Raw genomic sequence first — 21,731 nt, forward strand, 5'->3', positions numbered from 1 at the left:
CGATTATGTCACACGCGCATACCGCTGCCGACTGGAAACATGATTTAGAGATTATGTCACAAATTACACACTATAAACTATGCATACAGCCATGTAGTGTATGAAGTTTCAATTTTAATGTTTTTTTTTTGACTACATGGAAGCATTCGCTGTGTAACAGCTGACGGAAGTGATGTTTCGAACGCATGCGATGTTTGCCGTTAGCTTTAGCTAGCACGTTAGCCAAACTCAGTTCAACACTTCTATCTCAAATAATGAACATATTCACACAGAATGGTGTAATGGTAAAGCATGCAACTTAAATTAGTTAAATTGAAGTTTTGCTAGTAGCTATATTTGTCAGACCAGCATCGCAGCAAGGTAACTCCACCACTCCAGCAAGCCGCGAGCACTGACTGTATGAAGAGTCCAACTTTCCACACTCCATTTTGACAACTGAAGAACTACATCATCCGTAGTACACTTCATGTTATTGCATTTTAAGTGTATACTACTTCAGTGTAAACTTCAAAATGGCGTAGAACAGTGTAGAAGCGTGCGGTTTGGGACACATCCACTGCCACTTTGCACTGTACTGCACACTGAGGAAAGTAGTATGAGTAGTATGATAGTGTGCTATTCTGACATAGCAGTTAACATACATTCTTCAGTCATCTTTGTCATCCTGATTTGTAAGTTGTTTTTACAACCAAGCGCAATGCATTAATGTACAGCCATTAGCAATAAACAGAGAGATCATGGACACATTATGGTTGGAAATACATTTTATTTTTATATTATTAGGAACAACTCTTTACTGCTGAAAATTACTCAAACAGTTATCTGAATGAAATTAAAATAATACAATTAAAAGCAAGGGTTTCCAAATCCAACACGTGCCTGCAGCTCTCGGATCTCCTGAAGAAGAGATTCTTTCTGTAAATCCATCTGTGAAACCAAACATAACATTTACATTTACATGTAGGCATTTGGCAGATGCTTTTATCCAAAGCGACTTACAGTGCACTTATTACAGGGACAATCCCCCCAGAGCAACCTGGAGTTAAGTGCCTTGCTCAAGGACACAATGGTGGTGGCCGTGGGGATCAAACCAGCAACCTTCTGATTACCAGTTATGTGCTTTAGCCCACTACACCACCACCACTACTCCGCATAAAAAGGGCGAATAATGACATATATCTGGATACCACAGACTTATATGTGCATTTGTGTAATTATTAACAAACACATTAAACCTTATTCATGTAATCTGCACTCTTTCATGAATCATGCCCGTTACCGTTAGAGTACAAACCTTTATAGCATATTTATACGACTGCTCTGCCTCGAGTTTTCGGCCAGTCTGAAAAGACAAAAGACATGTTGTGTTATTTATAGTGAATAAAAGGAATATTACGGGTTCAATACAAGTGGAGCTCAATCGAAAGCGTTTGTGGCAAAATGTTGATTACCACAAACAAATACATTTTTACTCGTCCCTTCTTTTCCTTTAAAACAGTTTACAGTGAGACACAGTTACAATGGAAGTGAATGGGGCCAATTTCTGGAGGGTTTAATGGCAGAATTGTGAAGCTTAAAATCTTATCAGAAGCACTTACATTAATTCTTCTGTTAAAACTTTTGTATTATTTGCGCTGTAAAGTTTCTGAATTGCCGTTTCTACATTCGTTTTAGGGTTTACGGCATCATCATGGCAACGAAGTTGTAAAATTAGCTATAAATTTACAAAGAAGAGGATCGTATTGTAAGTGATTTTTATCGCACTAAAATCATGTTACCATGCATATTGATTACGTCTTGAGGCTATTCTTTTGAAACAGAGAGTATTTTAACATTTACAAGTTGGCACCCATTCACTTCCATTATAAGTGTCTCACTGGAACACAGATTTTATTATTATTTTTTTATTTTTTTAAGGAACTGATTTTTTGTGGTAGTCAACATTATGCCACAAATGCTGTCGATTGTGCTTAACTTGTATTGAACCCGGAATATTCCTATAAATATTACACAACAAAAAGTAAGTTCTGTATTTATAGTTAAATATTGACTGTAACTATTTCCATCATAAGACGTGGAAAAATGAAAGAAATGGAAAGTGAGGGAATTCATATTTAAAATACATTCCTTAACAATGCAAGAATGCAAATGACGGACCTGTAAACACACAAGAGACAGGTAACCCCACACCTCTGGATTCCTGTTATTGAGTGTGTTGGCTTCAGTCAATGCCTCCTCAGCCTCCGTTAGTTCCTCTAGCTAACATCACAACAAAACCAATATGAGCATTGAACCAGGACATTTAGACAAGAAATCAGTTTAAATCATTTGTATGGGTGCACTATTACTTTAAAAAATAAAACTGATCTCAGTGACACAATCTGTAATCGGACAATGTCGTAAAATTCTCAACCAATCACAAGCTCTCCTTCACATTGTGGGTCCAGCTGTACTCACTCTATAGCAGGCGATTCCCAGCCCGAGCCAAGTGAGACATGATGGAGAGCTTTTGCAGGCACGCAGGAATACTCTTTTGGCTTTTTCATACTGCAGACGGATTAAAACACACATGTTTAAAAAGTCAAATTATTCTTAAATATAAATAAAAACGTTCCTTGATGATTCAAAGGCCATCTCACCTCTCCATCCTGTATGCAGATGAAGCCCAGACGCAGGTATATAGCATGTGTGTCTGATGCATCCAGCACAAATTCCAGCGTCCGTTCATAGCAGCTCTGAGCCTGATTGTAATCACCCCTCACGTAGTGTAGGTGACCCCACAGCGCCCATATATCTGGATTCTGCAAAGATCAAATTAAAAAATGTATAATCAGAACTGAGCAACATTTAGAGAAGACGAACATCTAAACTTATTTTAGTCATGAAGCAGATCCAGACAGGTGGTGCTGGGGAAGTGGAGGGTTTCAGAGAAAACTCTGATGGACAAAAGTTGAATGACTACCCAATTACATGTCGAAGGGCCTATCATCTTACACCCTTTGAGCCGATTGGCTTAACATGTCCCATGTTAGCAAGCTGATTGGCTAACAGATCAGCTTGCACCATTCAGAGTTTCATGCTTGAACTTTGTCTTTCACATTTGTCATTTTTCGCTATAATTTTTTTTCTCCCATTTCTCCCCAATTCCCAATGTGCTCTAAGTCCTCGTGGTGGCAAAGTGACTCACCTCAATCCGGGTGGTGGAGGACAAATCTCAGTTACCTCCGCGTCTGAGACCGTAAATCCGCTCATTTTATCACGTGGATTGTTGAGCGTGTTACAGCAGAGACATAGTGTGTGTGGAGGCATCCACGCACAACTCACCACACGCCCCACCGAGAGCGAGAACCACATTATAGCAACCACGAGGAGGTTACCCCATGTGACTGTACCCTCCCTAGCAACCGGGCCAATTTGGTTGCTTAGGAGACCTTGAGTAAATTTGTTACTATTATTTTATATTTGGCTCAGTGGTTAGCACTGTCGCCTCACAGCAAGAAGGTCCCGGGTTTGAGTCCTGGCTCAACTAGGGCCTTTCTGTGTGGAGTTTGCATGTTCTCCCAGTGTTCACATGGGTTTCCTCCAGGTGCTCGGTTTCCCCACAAGTCCAAAATCATGCAGGTTAAGTAAATCATTGACGCTAAAATTGCCCTGTAGGTGTTAGTGAGCATCCCAGGAAGGGCATCTGGAGTAAAAACCTGTGCCAAGTCAAATATGTGGATCATGGATGGTCCACTGTGGCGACCCCTAACGGGAGCAGCCAAAAGAAGAAGAATGCATGAAGTTATGATGTCATGTTAAAGGAATATTCTGGGTTCAATACTAGTTCATCTCAATCAACAGCATTTGTGGCATAATGTTGATTACCACAAACTGTTTTCGACTTAAGATACTTAAAATGGAAGTGAATGTGGAATTGAGATAATTTTAAACCTGTTACAGAATACAAAAATATTCACTTTTACTTAAGCATTTGTATTGTTACCTAAACCCTTATGCTGAATTAAAGACAAAAGCTGAAGGGCATGTTATGCATCAAATACCCAAATATAATGCAGAAGAAGTGGAATTGTTTAGACCTGGATGTTGTCACTCAATGCCTCTCTCAGGCTGTCTTCAGCGCTCTCGTGTTCTCCTCTCAGCAGCTGGAGTTGAGCGAGTGCGAGATGAAACAAGCTGTTGCTTCCTCTGTCTGGAGACAGCAGCTCTAGAGCCAATGCCCGCTGTGCCATCTGAATAACACAATCTAATATTAAAAGGGTCATATCATACATTTTTTAAAACGTGAAGGAAAATGTACATATCAATGCCTATTCACCCACAGGGTCTAGTGATATTTTGTGTAAATCGCTGACCTGTAAGGCGTAACTCTGCAGAAGAAACTGCACAGTCTCCATGAAGATCGTGGTTTTGAGACTGGAGTGGGAAGTTTTGTGTTGTGCTCTCTCTTTACTCTCCTGGCTCTCCTGTGGCCTGTGATCTTCAATGTCTGTATCTGTATCAGCAGCTTCAAAGCACATGATCCCAGACAGATCAGTTTTGAGAGCATTATAAAAAGCCATTTGCCTTTGAGCACATGGAAATGAGGTGGTCACCTGCATTTTCTGTTTTGCTAGCTGTAGTCTCACTGGTTTCATCTCCCTGGTCTTTCATCTCACCAGACTGAGACTGAGTTTGATTATCAGCGGTTTTCTCTGGTCTACTCGCTGTGCCACACCGCAGGACTGAACCGAGCTGCTTATTGGCCTCCAGAAACGCCATCTCGGCCTGAATGGACTTCTCCTGAGACTGGCAGAACACACCTGAGACCATATTCAAAAATATCATCAGGATTATTGAGTTAACAGACTTTTTATCTAAACTTTTTTACTTTTTAATCTCACAATTTTGAATTTTTATCTCATAATTTTGATTTAGCATCTCAAAAAGTTTACTTTTTATCTAATAATTGACTTTTAAATCTTTTATTTTGACTTAGCATCTCATAATTATGACTTTTTATGTCAAAATTATAGCCTTAAAATCTCATAATTTTTACTGTTTATCTCATAATTATGACCTTTTATCTCATAATTGAATAATCTCAAAATGTTGACTATCACTCATCATCATTTTGACTGTTTATCTCATAATTATGACCTTTTATCTCATAATTGAATAATCTCAAAATGTTGACTATCACTCATCATTTTGACCTTTTATCTCATAATTATGACCTTTTATCTCATAATTGAATAATCTCAAAATGTTGACTATCACTCATCATTTTGACCTGTTTATCTCATAATTATGACCTTTTATGGGGGGAGTCCTCATTCTATTTCAAAAATGTTAAATATGTCATTTCTATTAGTGTCATTTCCACCACAGAATTCTATTGAACACAATAGAGGATTTGAGATGTGGTGGAAATTACACTGTGATGGGAATTTTAAGAACTTTCAGAGAAAAAAAATGACATAAATCTCCTGTGATGCATGTACATACACTGTTGGACATTGTTAATAGAGAATTTAAATAAAAACTTGTGAGAGTGTAAAACATGTTTACTTTATAGAAGTTAACAGTGCTAAAAGTGCCCAAAGTTGAATAAACTCCTATTTAAAGTCATCATGAAGCATTCACAACATATATTAACTTAAGAGTTAAACAGGATAGAGAAAAAATGTGATTCTATCCATCCAGTTGACAAACAGGTCTTTCACTGGCTGTTTATTATTGTTCTCACCAAATAAAGTCCAGGTGACCACATTACTCGGTTCAACACAAGTCGCTCTTTCAAAGAAGGTCTCTGCATCATCATAGTGTCCACTCATCTCTGATAGTACACCACACATGAGCAAACTGCACAAAACACAAGACAACAAGACGGGTTAAACGATTAATTGAGGTGACTGCACCGAGCCTGAATCATTTCTGTCCACTAACCTCGGTGTGTGTGTTTGATCAACAGATAAGGCCTGTTGAAAACACTCCTCGGCTTTCAGGTGCTCAGCAGTCAGCATGTGAAACACCCCGTAATCAAACCAGTGAGATGGATCGTTGCGGTCTCGAACCAGACGCTACAAAGAGATACAGAGAATTCAGAAGAGCATGCATTACATCCAATGATGAAACTCAATCGTATCAAACATTAGCAAAAAATTATTGCTGCTTTTCAACCCAGAGTAAAATGATTATAAAACCAATAAAATCCTTATATAAGCAACTATTTTATTGCTCAGGGTTTGCGCTTTCATAGCTCAGAAGACTTACTGTAATTCTTACTGTAATGGGTATTTCTTTGACTATGGGGACTTTTTGCACTGTGGATTTCAAGAAAATCAAGTCTCATAACATTTGTAAAAATCAAGTCTAACCCTAACCCTAAGAAAAAGAAGAAAAAATGAAATTCGTTACAACAAAAATCAATCATTGGTACATGAAAGTGCCTGAAGTTGAAGAAACACCTATCTACTACAGAATACAACATTGTTACGTACTTTATACTGTATCACAGAGTACTGTAAAAGAGTATATAGTATACACTTATGGGTATAACCAGAATGCAGTTTGATAGCATGTTGTTTTGAAGCAGCAAATGTGCCATAACAAGGTAAAATGGGTTGTGAATTGGTCAGTTTACCTCCTGATAATACTGTGCAGCCAGCTGGTAGTCAGTGTTGAGTTCGGCCTCTTTGGCAAAGTGTTTGAGTTGAGAACAATTCAGCAAAGCTTCATGGTGTGTGTCTTGAGAGTCCACTGACAGAGTCTGATTCACAGGTTCATGAACAATGAACAATCATTAGACAGATAAAACAAAGTGTATCACTTGTGCACGCATATGTGACATCACATTTGGGTTGCCATCAAATCAGAAGAAAGAACGTCATATGGCTTTGGAATAAAATGATGGTGAGTATTTTTTTTTTGGGGTGAACTATTCCTTTAAGAGGCATCACCTTATTGAGGGCAGCATGCATCTCATCCACCAGGAACATGTAGAGTTGACTCAAGAACGCCTGCAACTGCTCGGGATCTGAGAAGGCTTCTGTCCTCAACATCTTCTCTCTTACGATCCGCACCACAGAGTACTGCCACACACAACAGTCATGACAACAGCCTTTTGGATTCAGCGTAAAAAATAAAATGCTATGTAAGCAATGTAATACAAAGGGTTCACCTTCATCTGTTCCTTAAATGCAAAGTATTTTCCAGAGCAGTTGAGTTCAGCGATCAGCTGAGTTTTGCGCTGTTGTTGCTGGGCAGGATCCAAAGGTTTCCCATCGGGCACAAACGCTGCCCCAAACATCTGCTGATACTGATCCAACACCTGAGTGGCCACACTCGCAATCTGAGATTGATATTCATGCACCGCCTGAAAATATGAAAGACAATTTGAGAGGTAATGTTTGTCAAGACAAACTTTTATCTTGGCTTGACAAAGCCTAGTCCTAAAGTTTACAATAGTTTTGAAAGTTTGATGGTTATATAGACATAACAGTAAGACAAACCGTCAGCTAATTAGCTAGCTAGTCATGCAGACTGTCACTTAGATAGTCAGATAAAGTAGAGAGAGAGAGAGAGAGAGATTTGAAATAAATAAAAGGCCTTTTGTGGGTTTGTTTACATTTGAATTTTTGACAGTGGGAGTTTGAGATAACAAGCATTCCATTGGCCTCTTTGAACATTCCGTCAATTAAAAATATTTGAAATAAATAAAAGGCCTTTTATGGGTTTGTTTCACTGATCTATATATATAACTGGATAGCTCATGACGTCACAACAGTGAAGCTACTGCGCCGCCATCTTGGTATTCCCTAACGTTCTGTATTCCTATGGGTCTCAATGGGAAATCGTCTGTTTTGGTGAGTAATTTTTACCTATCTAGTCACATAAAAAAAAAATGTTTTATGTCTGCATACATTGCATCACAATGCAATCTTCCTAAATATGTAATTCATTATTTATTTTGACTTTAATTTTTCCCCTGCTTATTCTAAATGTGAGCGTGTTATGTTACTCTTTATTGCAGCAGCATTACGTTCAGCGGCGCACATGTTACATCAATAGAAACAGAAACTGAGGTAAGATATCAGTAGACATTTTCAAACATATTTTTAGCAGGCTTTAAAGTTTTTATTCTGAGTACATAATTATGTTTTGTAGCTTTTGTTTACGTTGAACGTGCACTGTGTTTATTTTCTTAGGATAAATGAATATTAGCTATACAGCTAACGTTAACTTAGGAAAATAACCACAATGAATAACAGTATAACTCACCAAGTTAGCTTTTTTGGTCAAGTTGAATATCTAATTCAGATCAACACCGGTTACATATGATAAATCTAATGTGGGCTTTCATTAATTCTCTGTGTGATTTGTACTTTTTGCAGTGCAGGCCTGAATACGGTCCAGCTCACGGGCATCATTTATAAAGTGATCATTTGGAATAGACGAGGAGCAGGGCTGGACTGGTAATCTGGCCTACCGGACATTTTTCCGGTGGACCGACGCACTTTGGGGCCGATCAGTGTGGACTGGCCATCGGGAGAACCGAGCGGGCCGCAGTGTCGGCCGCGATAAGCTAAACGAGCCGCCGCGTTAGCGAACACTCACTCACTCACTCACTCACTCACTCACTCACTCACTCTCTCTCTCTCTCTCTCTCTCTCTCTCTCTCTCTCTCTCTCTCTCTCTCTATCTCTCTCTCTATATCTCTCTATATCTATCTATCTATCTATCTATCTATCTAACAAATTTTGGGCCAGTTATGTCAAATCCCGTTCCGATTTCTCTTCCCTGTCCAGCCCTGACAGGGAGCACATGGATATTGTTGAAGTTAAACAAGGTAAGTTTGCCGTTTGGATTTCAATAAACATCCCACTGAATGTTAGATAAAACTGTCAGCCTGGCTTCACTGAAGAGCTGTTTTAACAGAGTAAAAAATATTTTTTATTTGCAATGAAGATACTTTTACAACATGCAGTATAAGTCTCATAAAATTACTGTGTTTCAGATAGTATAACATGTATAACATTTAATATTAATAGAAAAGTTGACCCAGATATGTAAATTCTGTCATCATATACTCAACCTCATGTCCTTCCAAGTCCATGTGACTTTCTTTTGCAGAACCCCCAAAAATGTAATTTGTATTCCATATAAGGAAAGTAAATGGTGAGCAAAATAGCTTGTTTTGGTCACCAATGGCATTCATTATATGGACAAAAACATTTTTTTAAATGTCATCTTTTGTGTTTCACAGAAAAAGTCATACAGGTTTGGAAGGACATGAAGTTGAGTAAATAGCTGTGCATAAGGTCTTAAGTTGGGGTATAAAGTTCAAGGCTTCGTAACTACTAGTTAGTTTGCAACTAACTCTGTGCTTAATTTGGTTGCTCCACCTGTTCTTAAAGTCTTAACTAGTAAGTCGTAAACTCTCCGTAAACTCTTGCATACTATGACGTTTACCTGCATTGATCTATTAAGCAGCGTTCATATTTGTACACAGAAGTATTAAAAATCCATGAACTTCAATTTGATTTTGTTACGGTTGATGTACAAACCTTCACTGCGGACGTCACAAGAGCAGCTCTCTTGAGAAACATATTTTGATAATTAAGATATTATTTTAATTATTTAACATTTTATACTTTTATATTTGACTGTCATTCATATGATTTTGAAGCCTGAAAAGGAAATCATACCCTTATTTTATTATATGACTCAAGCTTGTAAAAATCTGTATAAATGAATTAGTGAGTTTGTATGGTAATAAATCATCATATTTATGAAACACCTAAAACAGGCAATTAATTGTCAAAATCACAATTATTTGATTGATGCCAAACATGCAAAACATGAGCTTATTGATGTCATAAAATATCAGTCTTCTTTTTTATTCCATCAGTTACTCCTGCTCGGAGTCTTCTGTAAATATTTAGTTTATACTTAGGGTTACGTCGTACTGAAGTTTAATGGTGCAATGCTCAAATATTTAGTAGTGCATAAATTGTGACTTCGTGCCCATTTATGCCACAACTAGGCTAAGTTTAAACCTTTGTATAGCTGGTGCAACCGGCTCCTGATCTTTATCAAACTTTTCTTTTTTCTTCTATTTTGTAGTACAAGCTTGCCCAGAGTTTTCTTAAGCCGTTTGGAGTGTGATGCAGCACATGTTTCCTTGGCAATGAAGTGGAGGCTGATGTTTGTGCAGCTTTCTGCAATGCACTGAGTATGAAGATGTGATTGTTGTATGGTTCTAGGTTGAACATGTTTGCCTCAAGTTCCTTGAATGCAGAACCACCATGGAGATCCAGAACATTTGTGGGGACAGAGATGGGCCTTGTGAGTGTGTGCTGTTGAAGAAATCTGTCAGCTGTCTTGCAGACTTTCAGGACGCTGTCTGACAGTCTTATAAATCCACCTCAGGACTTCATGTCGATCAGCGTGTTCATCTTGGGAAGAGCTCTCGACACTGAGTGCTGATAAACAGGTAGTGCACAGAATCATCTTCATAGTTGTTTTAACTGTATGCTATGTACCCCACCACAGCCTCTTTGAACATGGACAAGCTGGGAAGAAATACAGTGATGTTTTTCTCTGTGTCTTCTGTTTCAGGCTGAACGTCACTGCCTGAAATGCATATCAGAAGATGCTGCCTCCAGTGTCACTGTGCTATCCGGTGGAGAACTGTCGCCACTAGCTCTGATGGCATGTCTTGCTACCATTCTTTTGAAAGCTGAATAATGTGGGATTGTTGTTAAATCCATTAGCAGATTTGTTCCCACATATCTGCACATTTTTATTGTATTGTTCAGTTTAAGTCAATTTTTGTATGTACTTGGAAGCTTTTGTTATTGAACAAATAAATATGTATGATTTCCTTGTGTGCATATGTCAATAAACTTATTTCTAATTATGATTTAAAAGATCAGGGGATTGTTGAAATAATTAAATTATCACAAGCTGGTATGTACATATTCCAGAAATGAATGTAAATGGATAATTCCATTAAGTAAAGGTAAATTAATTTGTGTGTGTGTGTGTGTGTGTGTATATATATATATGTGTATATATATATATATATATATATACACACACACACACACACACATACTGTATATGAACTTGTGTTTATACTACGTTTTTATATTTGATTCTTCTGGATTTATTCTGAAGAGGTACTGTCTAGTTACAATATCAACACAAAGCTAGTCGTTTTTATTAACAATAAAATGTGTTGATGTGCATGCCCCCCCCAAATTAGTTCACATTTACTATATAATCTTGTCAAAAATGGTTAATAATGTTGGCAAATTATGCAGATGTATAATTTGTCAACATTATGAACAATGAGCATCAACAGATTTAAACTATGAAGGCAGAGAAACATTGCATCCTGTAACAATCTGCAGATGGATAACTTTGCTTTAAAAAGGGGTATTAATACACTTTGGTGTTGTATTTTTACTGTTGATTATTAAAGATTATGATCGTTATGCCAACTCTACATGGGGATAATGACTAATGTGTGCTTAATATGTACATAGTCATAAATTACAACCTGTGGGCACTTTAGCCGCATCCTTGAGTGAGTGTTGTTTCGCGGTTAAACGCTGCACATGCCGCGATGATGCCCTCTGTCGGTAGGGAATAGTAAGATGGCCGCCAGAGCACTTCCGGTAGCTTCACCTACTGCTGGCAGTTTAGAATTCGATGAGCAATCCAGTTATATATATATATAGATCAGTGGTTTGTTTACATTTGAATTTTTGACAGTGGGAGTTTGAGATAACGAGCATTCCATTGGCCTCTTTGAACATTCAGTCAATACAAAATATTTGAAATAGATCAAAGGCCTTTTATGGGTTTGTTTACATTTGAATATTTGACAGTTTAAGTTTGAATTAACGAGAATTTCATTGGCCTGTTTGAACATTATGTCCATAAAAAGTCTATGCAAATTTTGGTCTTGGTTTAGGGATTTGAAAAAAATTACATTTGTAGAATAACACAATATAATGGCTTCGTCAAGCCAAACTAATACCTATCATTTGTTAAAGGAATAGTTCATGCAAAAATTAAAACTCTGTCATTAACTCAACCTCATAAATGTGGTCTGTTCCCCACACAAGTCAACTTGACTATTTTATGGTACTTTAATGGTGCTTTTTTAGTGTCCTTTTTGGAGCTTGGCAGCATCAGTACCCAATCACTTTCATTGTATGGAACAGAGCAGCATGAACATTCTTCAACACATCTAGTTTTTCTTTCATTCCATGGAAAAAATTAAATAATACTAATCACCCAAAAAATGAACATTTTGCCATCATTTTCTAGACTGGAATTTTACACCTACTTTAATTATACTTTTATGATTCTTTGTATGGTCATTTTTAGAGAATTTTTACATCTCATTTTCTGTTCTCCAGAATATAGAAAGTCATATAAGTTTGGAACAACATGAGGGTGATTCATTTTCCATTTTGGGTGAACTATTCCTTTGTGTTATTTAGTTTTTATTACAGTGTAAACTGTTGAATTGCCTGTACACCTGTCTAGTTTCTGGCCACATGAAGCCATTACAGATAAAGGATTGACTATGAGGGTAAGAAGAAGACAAAATATTGTGTCTTACTCTCTCTGCTCCTGCAGGGTGTCGAGGTAGAGCAGGTCTGGGAGGAACTAACTCCATCACACTGGATTGGACAGAATGAATTCAGATCAAGCTATATACAGTCAGCTTTTGAAATTAGATTCAAAATATAATTTATTCCCAAAGTATAATGTCACTGGTGGTTAAACGTAAAACCCATTTGAGGACACAACAATGCTTTTCATTTGAATGGAAATGTTCATGAAATTTGCATTTACCGTTTGGCCAGCTCCTCCGGTGGTCTTTTTGGAACCAGCGGTTTTTCCAAAGAGATTTCAACAACAAAGTATGATTTTGAATCCAGGTACATCTGAGAATATAACACAAGTTCTTCATTAACTTGGGAGTGATAGAATCACACCGTATCAAGTGTAATTCCATATAATTCATTTCATTTACTGACAGATAAACTGACCTGTCCTTCTGCGTTCACCTGTACCTCCAGATCAGCCTGACTGTCGGTCTGAGCAGGTTTAACCGGCTATAGAAAAAGAGCGACAGTGAGTCAAACAAACACAGCAATGTTATGCATACGAATCATTAGATTCATTTTATTGAATACGTTTGTTTGGAAAATGTATACATGTGAAGCTCTTCTGAACTGTCTATCTCATCTGAAGCATCAGGAGGCCCGATTCATCATTTGTTTGATGATTTATGTAGATGAACCGCATTAAGGAACGTTTCATTTGAGTTTCACGCGGAATACCCTCTGCATTTTCACGTCTTCATATGTTGCTAAATATTTGGTTAAATGTTGCTGTGCACCACTATGTTTTAAATTCCTTTATTCACATAATGGTGTACTGTATGTATGTCAAATGCTTTTTGATGCTGATAGTTATCTATTGAAATGAAAATGAAGGACATGCTTCAATGTATCTGAAAACTTGTAGTAGCGAAGCCTCCACATGCGCTATGTCTCCGTGGTAAAGCGCTCAACAAGCCACATGATAAGATGTGCGGATTGATGTTCTCATACGTGGAGGCAACTGAGATTTGTCCACCACCACTCGGGTTGAGGCGAGTCACTACGCCACCACGAGGACTTAGTGCACATTGGGAATTGGGCATTCCAAATTAGGAAGAAAAAAGGAAACACAACTACTGCGGTATTTGTCTAGCGGGCAGCTGTAGAGACAGATGGTCAGTTGGTGGAGCGCTTGTGTGTTCCTCACCTCTCTCCGTCTGCTGCTGAGTCACAGGGCTCACGAGAGGAGCAGATGAGCAAAGGAGATGATTCACCCCGCTGCGCCGAGGCAGCCAATCTGCTGCTATTACAGCTAATTGCTTTGGGAAGCGTGTCTCAACCACAGATTCTGATTTAATTGGGGGGGGGTATCAAACACGAGACCCCAATGGTGCATCTGCTCCAAATGATCTTATCCAAATCAACTTATCCAATAAACTCTATCGTCTCTCATTTGGACAGAAACAAACAATTGGTCTGTATGACATTCTAAGGCAGCTATCTCTGATGAAAAGACCACCATATGTTGTGTTTTGGATGCTGGTCACCGACGTGAGATGTTGGTGTGAGATGATTCTTCTACAATTTGTTATGAGTAAGGCGAAAAGTTCAGGCATGAAACTCAGATCGTTTTTTTTTACATGTTATTTGTTAGCCAATCAGCTTGCATGGTGTAACCTGAAAGGTCCTTTGACGTGTAACTTGGTAGCCAACCAACTAATGTACTCTCTCTTTGCCATTTAATATTTAATATTGCCAGTTTAACTGCTGCGGACTGCGAGGGTTTTCTCTGCAACCCTCCCCCTCCCCAGGACCACATGTCTAAATCTGCTACATGGGGATTGTATTTACTTCTAATTGTGCAGCAGCATGTCCTACATGCTTTACACACAGCAAAGCAGATCTTGTCTACCAAAACTGATATCATATCAATATGTCATACATCAATATGTCTGTGATTTTGTTTTATAAATGAAGGATGAATCTAAATGATTTTTATAGTAATCAGCATTGTGCCACAAATGCTGTCGATTGAGCTCAGCTTGCATTGAAACCGGAATATTCCATTAAAGCTATCTCATTTGTGATTTTTCTTTTCTTCAGGTTTGGAGAGAGATAACAGCAGTCAGTCAGTACCATTCTGGAAGTGTCTTTGTTTCCTCTTTGGGTCTCAGATATTATATTCTTAAGCACCTTTATGGAGTTGACAGAGGACGTGGTATGAGTTCGACCCGGAGCTGCTGGTGCTCGGCTGGACTCTTTCAGAATGCTGTGTGTCCTTTGAGTCTGGAAAGCACAAGCACACTCTCAAATATTTTCAGATAAGTAACTTTTTGCTTGCTTCCGCTGACCGATACAATAGTGGTTATGGATTTATACTGGCACATCACCATACAAAGACCATGAAAGTAGTCCATTCGACTACGCCATATTGCAAGTCATACAGTAGGTGACTCTACATCATCATTTCTGCAATCTGATCTAGATCTGATGTGTCATTCATTCCATGCACAAGTGAAAAACTCTCTCTCTCTATACTCACTTTAGTCAGTAGATCAGACTCATAAAATGGGTAGATTCTGTACGCCCCGTGTATACGTCGTACTCCAGGGTACAACAATGGCACCAGATCCACATATACCACTCCATGGAAAGAAATCTGGATCTCATCCTCCCCCTGCAGCACACATAATAGCCCACAATAACAAGATTCTTTCATGTTTTCATCAATTTAAGCACAACAATAAAAATACGGATTCAGTGCCATTAATTACGGTCCTCTCACTGTTTAAAGCAGAACACAGTGCGAAGTTTTTCACAGGGTATGGCCATTAACAATAGAGTACAATAACATATTCTCATAGCTCTTTTAGGGACCCTGTCAGTTGCTGTAATTTACACAGCTAATCGAGCTGATGTGAAAATATAATGTCTGTTCAAAGATCAGAAACGGTGTGTTGCCTTACATGATCATTTCTGACTCTTTGCTGATTGAATCTCACAAAACACGTCATATTACACCACAAATCAAAACAAAGAGATAAGAGAGAAAAAAATCATTTATAACATTTAATTTGTAATATGGTTGTACATTAAGATTAAGTTATACTGCTTTTAATATAATAGTAATAAAAAAGTTTTTTTTAATTACAGTATTTTACAGTTATTTTATACAGTTGTGACAATATAAAATATGAAAATATAATGAAAAATCACAGAGAATAGTCTGGACACATTACCGTAATGAGAAAAGTGGAAAGTGTGTTTAATTGTCATGAAAATAATGTCACAATAGAAAGAAATCTTAATAGTTCTACATATATCCTTAATTTGTTATGCAAATGAGTGTCTCTTCAACTTTGGGCACTTTAATTTCTAGAAGACCATAGTACTTAAAGTCTTTTTAAGTATAAAAAATTTGTATCCCCTTTTCTCCCAATTTGGGATGCCCAATTCCCTCTACTTAGTAGGTCCTCGTGGTGGCGTGGTTACTCACCTCAATCCGGATGGCGGAAGACGTATCTTATCACGTGGCTCATTGTGCATGACACCACGGAGACTCACAGCTTGTGGATGCTCATGCTACTCTCCGTAATCCACGCACAACTCACCACACGCCCCACTGAGAGCAAGAACCACTAATCGCGACCACGAGGAGGTTACCCCATGTGACTCTACCCTCCCTAGCAACTGGGCCAATTTGGTTGCTTAGGAGACCTGGCAGGAGTCACTCAGCATGCTCTTGATTCGAACTCGTGACTCCAGGAGTGGTAGTCAGTGTCAATACTCGATGAACTACCCAGCCCCCCACTTTAGTTGAATTGTTAGAAGTTAAGCTCAATCAACAGCATTTGTGGCATAATATCAATTATCACAAAAATGAATTTTCTTAAAAACAATAAAGCAAAAATTTATGTTAATTTGATTTATGAGCCTATAACTTAATTAAATTAAGACAACTTGATTTTTCCAGAAAGGACAACATTTGGGTTTAAAGTTCATCGAAAGCATGCCCTTCACAGTCACATTTGTCCACTTAGTTACAAGTACAATCATTTTTGAAAAACATTTATTTGGGGCAAAATAGTTTTTTGTGGTGGAAATGATGCTAGACAAAAAAATTATTAAAAAATAATTTTCACACAATAGATAGATCTCAAAATGGTTTGTTTATTTCACACTTTGTTTAGATTTTCATAGTTTTAAACATGTAATAATTTGCATTTACTGTATATAATGGATTTTATTAGTTTAATAAATCTGTTTGTTAAAATAAAAATTAACCCCTGGGACATGAAAGTGCCCAAAGTTGAAGAAACACATTTAATAATATGACATGCATTCTTAAGATTCACCCAGCAGAAATCAAAGGCTTTGAGTGCCATTTTAATACGGCATAGTATGTGTTCAAATTTAAGATCGATTCTCACCAGCTTGTCTTTGCTTGTCTTCCCAGCTTTGGTTGGTACTGTTTGAGGAGCTCTCATGATCTCGATGGGCCACAGTCTGCATTCTGCAATTCTCCGGGACAGACTGAGAGACAGAGAAAATGTAGTGAGTGAAATAATGACAGCATAAATAAGGTAAAGTGCAGCAAAGGAAGAGTTTACTCACCACGCCACACCTCCTGCATCAATGAAGCAACGACGTGCTGTATCCCAGCTCACCCTTTTACTGGAACACTCTGCATCTATTCTGAAATCTGTGTCCTACAGCACACACACACACACACACACACACACACACACACACACACACAAACACAATATCAAGAGTTCACTGTGTTTTTCAGAGCAATCCTTTGAAGTCAATCACTACAGTGGCTATTAATGGTCCAGATCACCTCGATGGTGGTAAGGCCTCCATGCTCCAGGTCATCGGGTTCTTCGTCAATGGAGTAACCCTGCATGACCTCGGCCCTTGTGGCAATAAGGGGCCCCAAAGACCATTTGACAGGTCTTGGCACTGGCTCCCTCTCGCCACCCATTTCCAAGGTGCCATTAGAGAACAACAACACTTCCTCTTTCTGTCAAAAAAGTTAAATGAAATACATTATAATTTTTTTATTATTTTAAACATAATATCATTGGATTTTTCCTTGTTATATGCATTGATGTCTAGAGCACAACAGAGCCCGTCCACTTTGTCAGACGCTGAGTATTCTTTCCATGTGGATTTCATACATTTCTTCATAAAAGTTTTGGCTTTCTAAGCCATGAACTAAACCAACCAGCACCAAAGTAAATCACAACATTACAAACTTTGATTTGAACCAAAAAAAAAAGTATTTGTAAATCAGATAAATAGACAAAGATACAAGACTGTCAGCTTAAAGTCTTTCATGAGGGAATGAACTACAATCCCATGAAGCATAGTGAATGTTTTAATCGTATTAAAAACTGTGGAAAAATATAAAACTATTGATTTATAGTTGTTGATATATAGAAACAATAATTTTTTAGTTTATTGCAAAATAGTAAGATATATACAATGACTGCATCATTCACAGTGCATTATGGGAGTGTGCAGTCACTGTAGATGGTGTGTTTGTTTTTGCCTCGATCCTCTGATTGGTGGATCTCTGTTTAGCATTATGGGTAGTGTAGTTCACTAGGAATTCTGCAATTAAACGCCACAGAAGATGGAAAAGCACAGACTGATGGCTTCGACAGAAGGATATTCCATCAATAAACAACCTCTGAACTCATAGTAGCTCTGTCTTTAATGGTTTAAAAGTTATCGTTGAAAATTAACGCCCTTGATCAAAGCGAAGTAAGTAAAAAACTTGTGCTCTATTGTCCTCTATTGTACAGCTCTCTGTAATACTTGATTGCGATTGGTCAATGGCAGCATTCTGTGGTAAAATATTTTGATAAAATGACCACTAAAATGTATAATTGAGTGTATAATAAAATAATCAGTGTTTATTTTGCACTAATCACCATCTGACTGTACATTATCCCTTACTTATGTTGTGATTAGATGAATCAGATACTGCTGAATCACTTGAAATGCCACATGAACACTAATGATAACATCACAGTTTTCTTACCTCAGCTGTGAGTGGCATCTGCAGGGCAGCCACATAGCTGCATGGAGGAGTGGATACAGGATTCCAGACCTCAGGGACGGAATATGCTGTTTCCACGGTGACCATCAGTACATTAGAGTCAGAGAGCTGGGCATCGGAGAGCAAAGGCCCCGGAATACTGACTGAGACATCCAGTGTGGACTGTAAACAGAAATGTTTTAACAGAATTAGGCTAATAGATTTTTACAAAAAATGCATCCACCCAGCAACAACCAAGAAACCCTTACAACCACATATCAGCACGCTGAAAAGCGTCTAAGAACACCTTGGCAACTGCAAAACGCCCTGGCAACCACCCACAACACCCTAGCACTGCGATGGCAAGTTTTGTACGAGCAAGCACCACTTACATATTCTTAAGGAAATGTAAAAATGTAGTTATGAACATTACTGCTAAAAGTGAGCCATCCTCTTGTAGGGCAATATCAGATGGTGACCCGGGCACCACATGAAGCTGCACACTGGACGAAAAGTCGATTTGACCTAGAAATAAACACACCACTGTCTGAACTCTCCAAGATATGTCACCAGCCCATGAACAGTCGCATAAAATGTCTAAAGTACTTTTTTAATTGAATTGAATTGAATTAAATGGTTTTACCATGCAGTAGAGGCAGTAGATCCAGAGTAGCTTGACCTACAACAGCAGTTTTCTCCTCTTTTTGTTTTTTCTCTTTTGGCAAGATCTCGAGCACTGTTACTATAGGTATACACACACAAACATATTTACTGTACCTTTAAAAATGACCAATTTAGCTCAGAAATTACAAATAAATTAACAAACTGAACGAATCGCTCAACGAATCTTGTTCACATCCATTGTTTTGGTCTCGTGAACGACTGTGTTTGTAACAAATTAACTGAATAAACAATGCACTTTTTCAGTTCCTTTTCACTCATGACATGTAAAAGACGCTCGATTGTTGTAAAGGCCACTCACATGAACACATTCTGTGTCCAACTGCACTTTTTCAGTTGCTTTTCTATGTAAATATACAACAGAAAGATGCCTTTGACCATTGTGAAAGACGCTCTAAAGGGCGGTTCACACCAAAAAAAATTGCATCTGTAACGGGAGCCAGCTGTGTGGTATGTATAAACCTCACTCTCCTGGCTTCAAGAGGTGCACTAGTGATTGACGTTAGAGGCTGTAGCCTTTAGCCTCCTCGTTAGAGGCTGACGCCAGTTTGAATCCCGCTCGGAGCGGGTCAAGCAGGACCGCTTACAGTGGTGCCGTGACCCGGATGCGAGTGAGGTGTAGAGGGGTGAGTTTAACTGGAACCAGCTTGTACGTAATAGCTGTGCATTAGGTGTAAACCTCACTCCCCTCACCTCAAGAGGCACACTAGCGACTGACGCTAGGGGCTGTGCCTTCACCCACGTCGTTACCATGCCTACATTCCATGCCGGCTGGCGCTGGTTCGAATCCCACTTGGAACAGATCGGGCAGGACCAGCAACTACCTGTGCTATTCAGTTGCTTTTCTACATTAAACGGACTTCTTTAACTATTGTGCCACATAGGAGCGTGGAATTTGACATTTATGGTGGTTATATCCAATTTGTAATTTTCTTTTCTCCTGGAGAGCTTTAGTTAACAAGTTCTACACAAAATACACCAATGAAAACCAAAAAAAAATTGTGTGAATGTTCAATACTTACATATGACTGGTTTATGTGCTAGGTCATCCAGTGTATGGGCTGCCTCTGAGCATTCAAAACTACAGGTGAAGTTGTAAACTACTTCTTTGTCCACAGAAACATCCAATTTTGGTGAGTCTCCGAGTACACATCCGTTAAACTCCACCCGAATAAAACTGAGACAGGATTCAGCTCTACTGCCTCTCTGAAATAATCATAAAATTGTAAATACTTGTACACTTAAAAATGTGTTAATGCAAACTACAGATTATTATTATTATTATTGGACATTGTGTTCGAGCCAAAGCCTATTTAGCCCAAGACGGACCACTGGTATTAAACTTAATGGGACAAATTGAAACGGCCAATATGGCGGATGTAGAAAAGGAATTCCCGCCTTACAGGTAAAAGAGCCAATCACATTTTAGATACAGACATCGCCTGTCAGTCTACTCAAGAACGCGCATGGGCATTAGCTAAATAAGCCTGAAAAATAGCGCTTTATAAGTGTGATCTGAACTAAAGAAGCACAATTTATGGCACAGTTGTTGTCAGATTTTTGCGTCATTAAAAAAAGTTACTCAGAGGTGCTTTGAGGACAAAAATGTCAGCGTCAAAAAACTGCCATAATAATATTATATATTAATATTATTTTCCACTTTCAATTAGTTAATTTTTTTAACCAACATCAGGCCTGATCATAACTACCAAATATTAATTCATTTTCAGGATTTTAGTCCTTTAAATGCCAGTTTGTTTACATAAAGCCACTGATGTTTTTTACACACACACACACACTCACGCACGCGCGCCTTTAAGCTTTGGGACATAAAGGCACTGGGATCAAATATTGCATTTATAATAGGTTTTAATTGGGACATTTTTGTCCTGAAGGTCCCGAGTGTAACTATTTTGTGTACACAGTGTATTAGATGTTTTACAGGAACTGAGGTTGAAATATCAAAATTCCCACCAAAAATACACACCTCTGGACAAATGTATGCAGTTGGTATTAACGCAGCCAAAATGACCGAAAAAACAAAAATGTCCCGAAGGTCGCACAAGGATTAGTTTCCACCATAATACCACAATTAGTAATCAGTTTTAACTTTTTAATTACTGTTAAATCGTAATGAACAGATTCGTCATCTATATCAAACATGTAAGAAGCTTCCAGAATGTGAGTAAATGTCTCGCTAGAATAATTTTTGTGACTAGTTTGACAAACACTTGGCTCATTATTTCAACCTTACCAAATTATTTCCTCTCAGCACAGTGATCTGCACTGGCGCAGCTCTATCCGACTCTTTATGTGCCTCCATGTGGAAGAATTATACGAGTTTCTGCTCAACACTGAACATGTGGTGGGTTTAGCGTACTCGTTTCCAT

At 38.2% G+C, this 21,731-nt stretch overlaps 1 protein-coding gene across 2 annotated transcripts; it reads right to left on the reverse strand.

The window, feature by feature from the left end:
- Positions 1 to 786: 786 nt before the first annotated feature.
- cfap70 (cilia and flagella associated protein 70) lies at positions 787 to 21,728 on the reverse strand. Of its 2 annotated transcripts, none has more exons than XM_052131340.1 (26): positions 21,596 to 21,728; positions 20,364 to 20,547; positions 19,304 to 19,402; positions 19,094 to 19,185; positions 18,664 to 18,843; positions 17,455 to 17,637; positions 17,226 to 17,320; positions 17,042 to 17,144; positions 15,154 to 15,288; positions 14,805 to 14,897; positions 13,056 to 13,121; positions 12,859 to 12,950; positions 12,623 to 12,683; positions 7,163 to 7,357; positions 6,942 to 7,073; positions 6,626 to 6,751; positions 5,929 to 6,062; positions 5,729 to 5,844; positions 4,596 to 4,802; positions 4,356 to 4,507; positions 4,080 to 4,232; positions 2,640 to 2,801; positions 2,458 to 2,547; positions 2,191 to 2,259; positions 1,295 to 1,342; positions 787 to 927 (listed from the first exon to the last, which is right to left on the reverse strand). In XM_052131340.1, the coding sequence occupies exons 1-26, from the start codon at positions 21,662 to 21,664 to the stop codon at positions 847 to 849; spliced, it is 3,117 nt and encodes a 1,038-aa protein (XP_051987300.1). In that variant the 5' UTR covers positions 21,665 to 21,728; the 3' UTR covers positions 787 to 846. The 2 variants fall into 2 exon arrangements, with proteins under 2 accessions (XP_051987300.1, XP_051987299.1); XM_052131339.1 differs by having other exon boundaries at positions 2,158 to 2,259.
- Between the last annotated feature and the right edge of the window lie 3 nt (positions 21,729 to 21,731).

This window comes from Xyrauchen texanus, chromosome 8 (genome assembly GCF_025860055.1).
Source record: "Xyrauchen texanus isolate HMW12.3.18 chromosome 8, RBS_HiC_50CHRs, whole genome shotgun sequence".
Lineage (NCBI taxonomy): Eukaryota > Metazoa > Chordata > Actinopteri > Cypriniformes > Catostomidae > Xyrauchen > Xyrauchen texanus.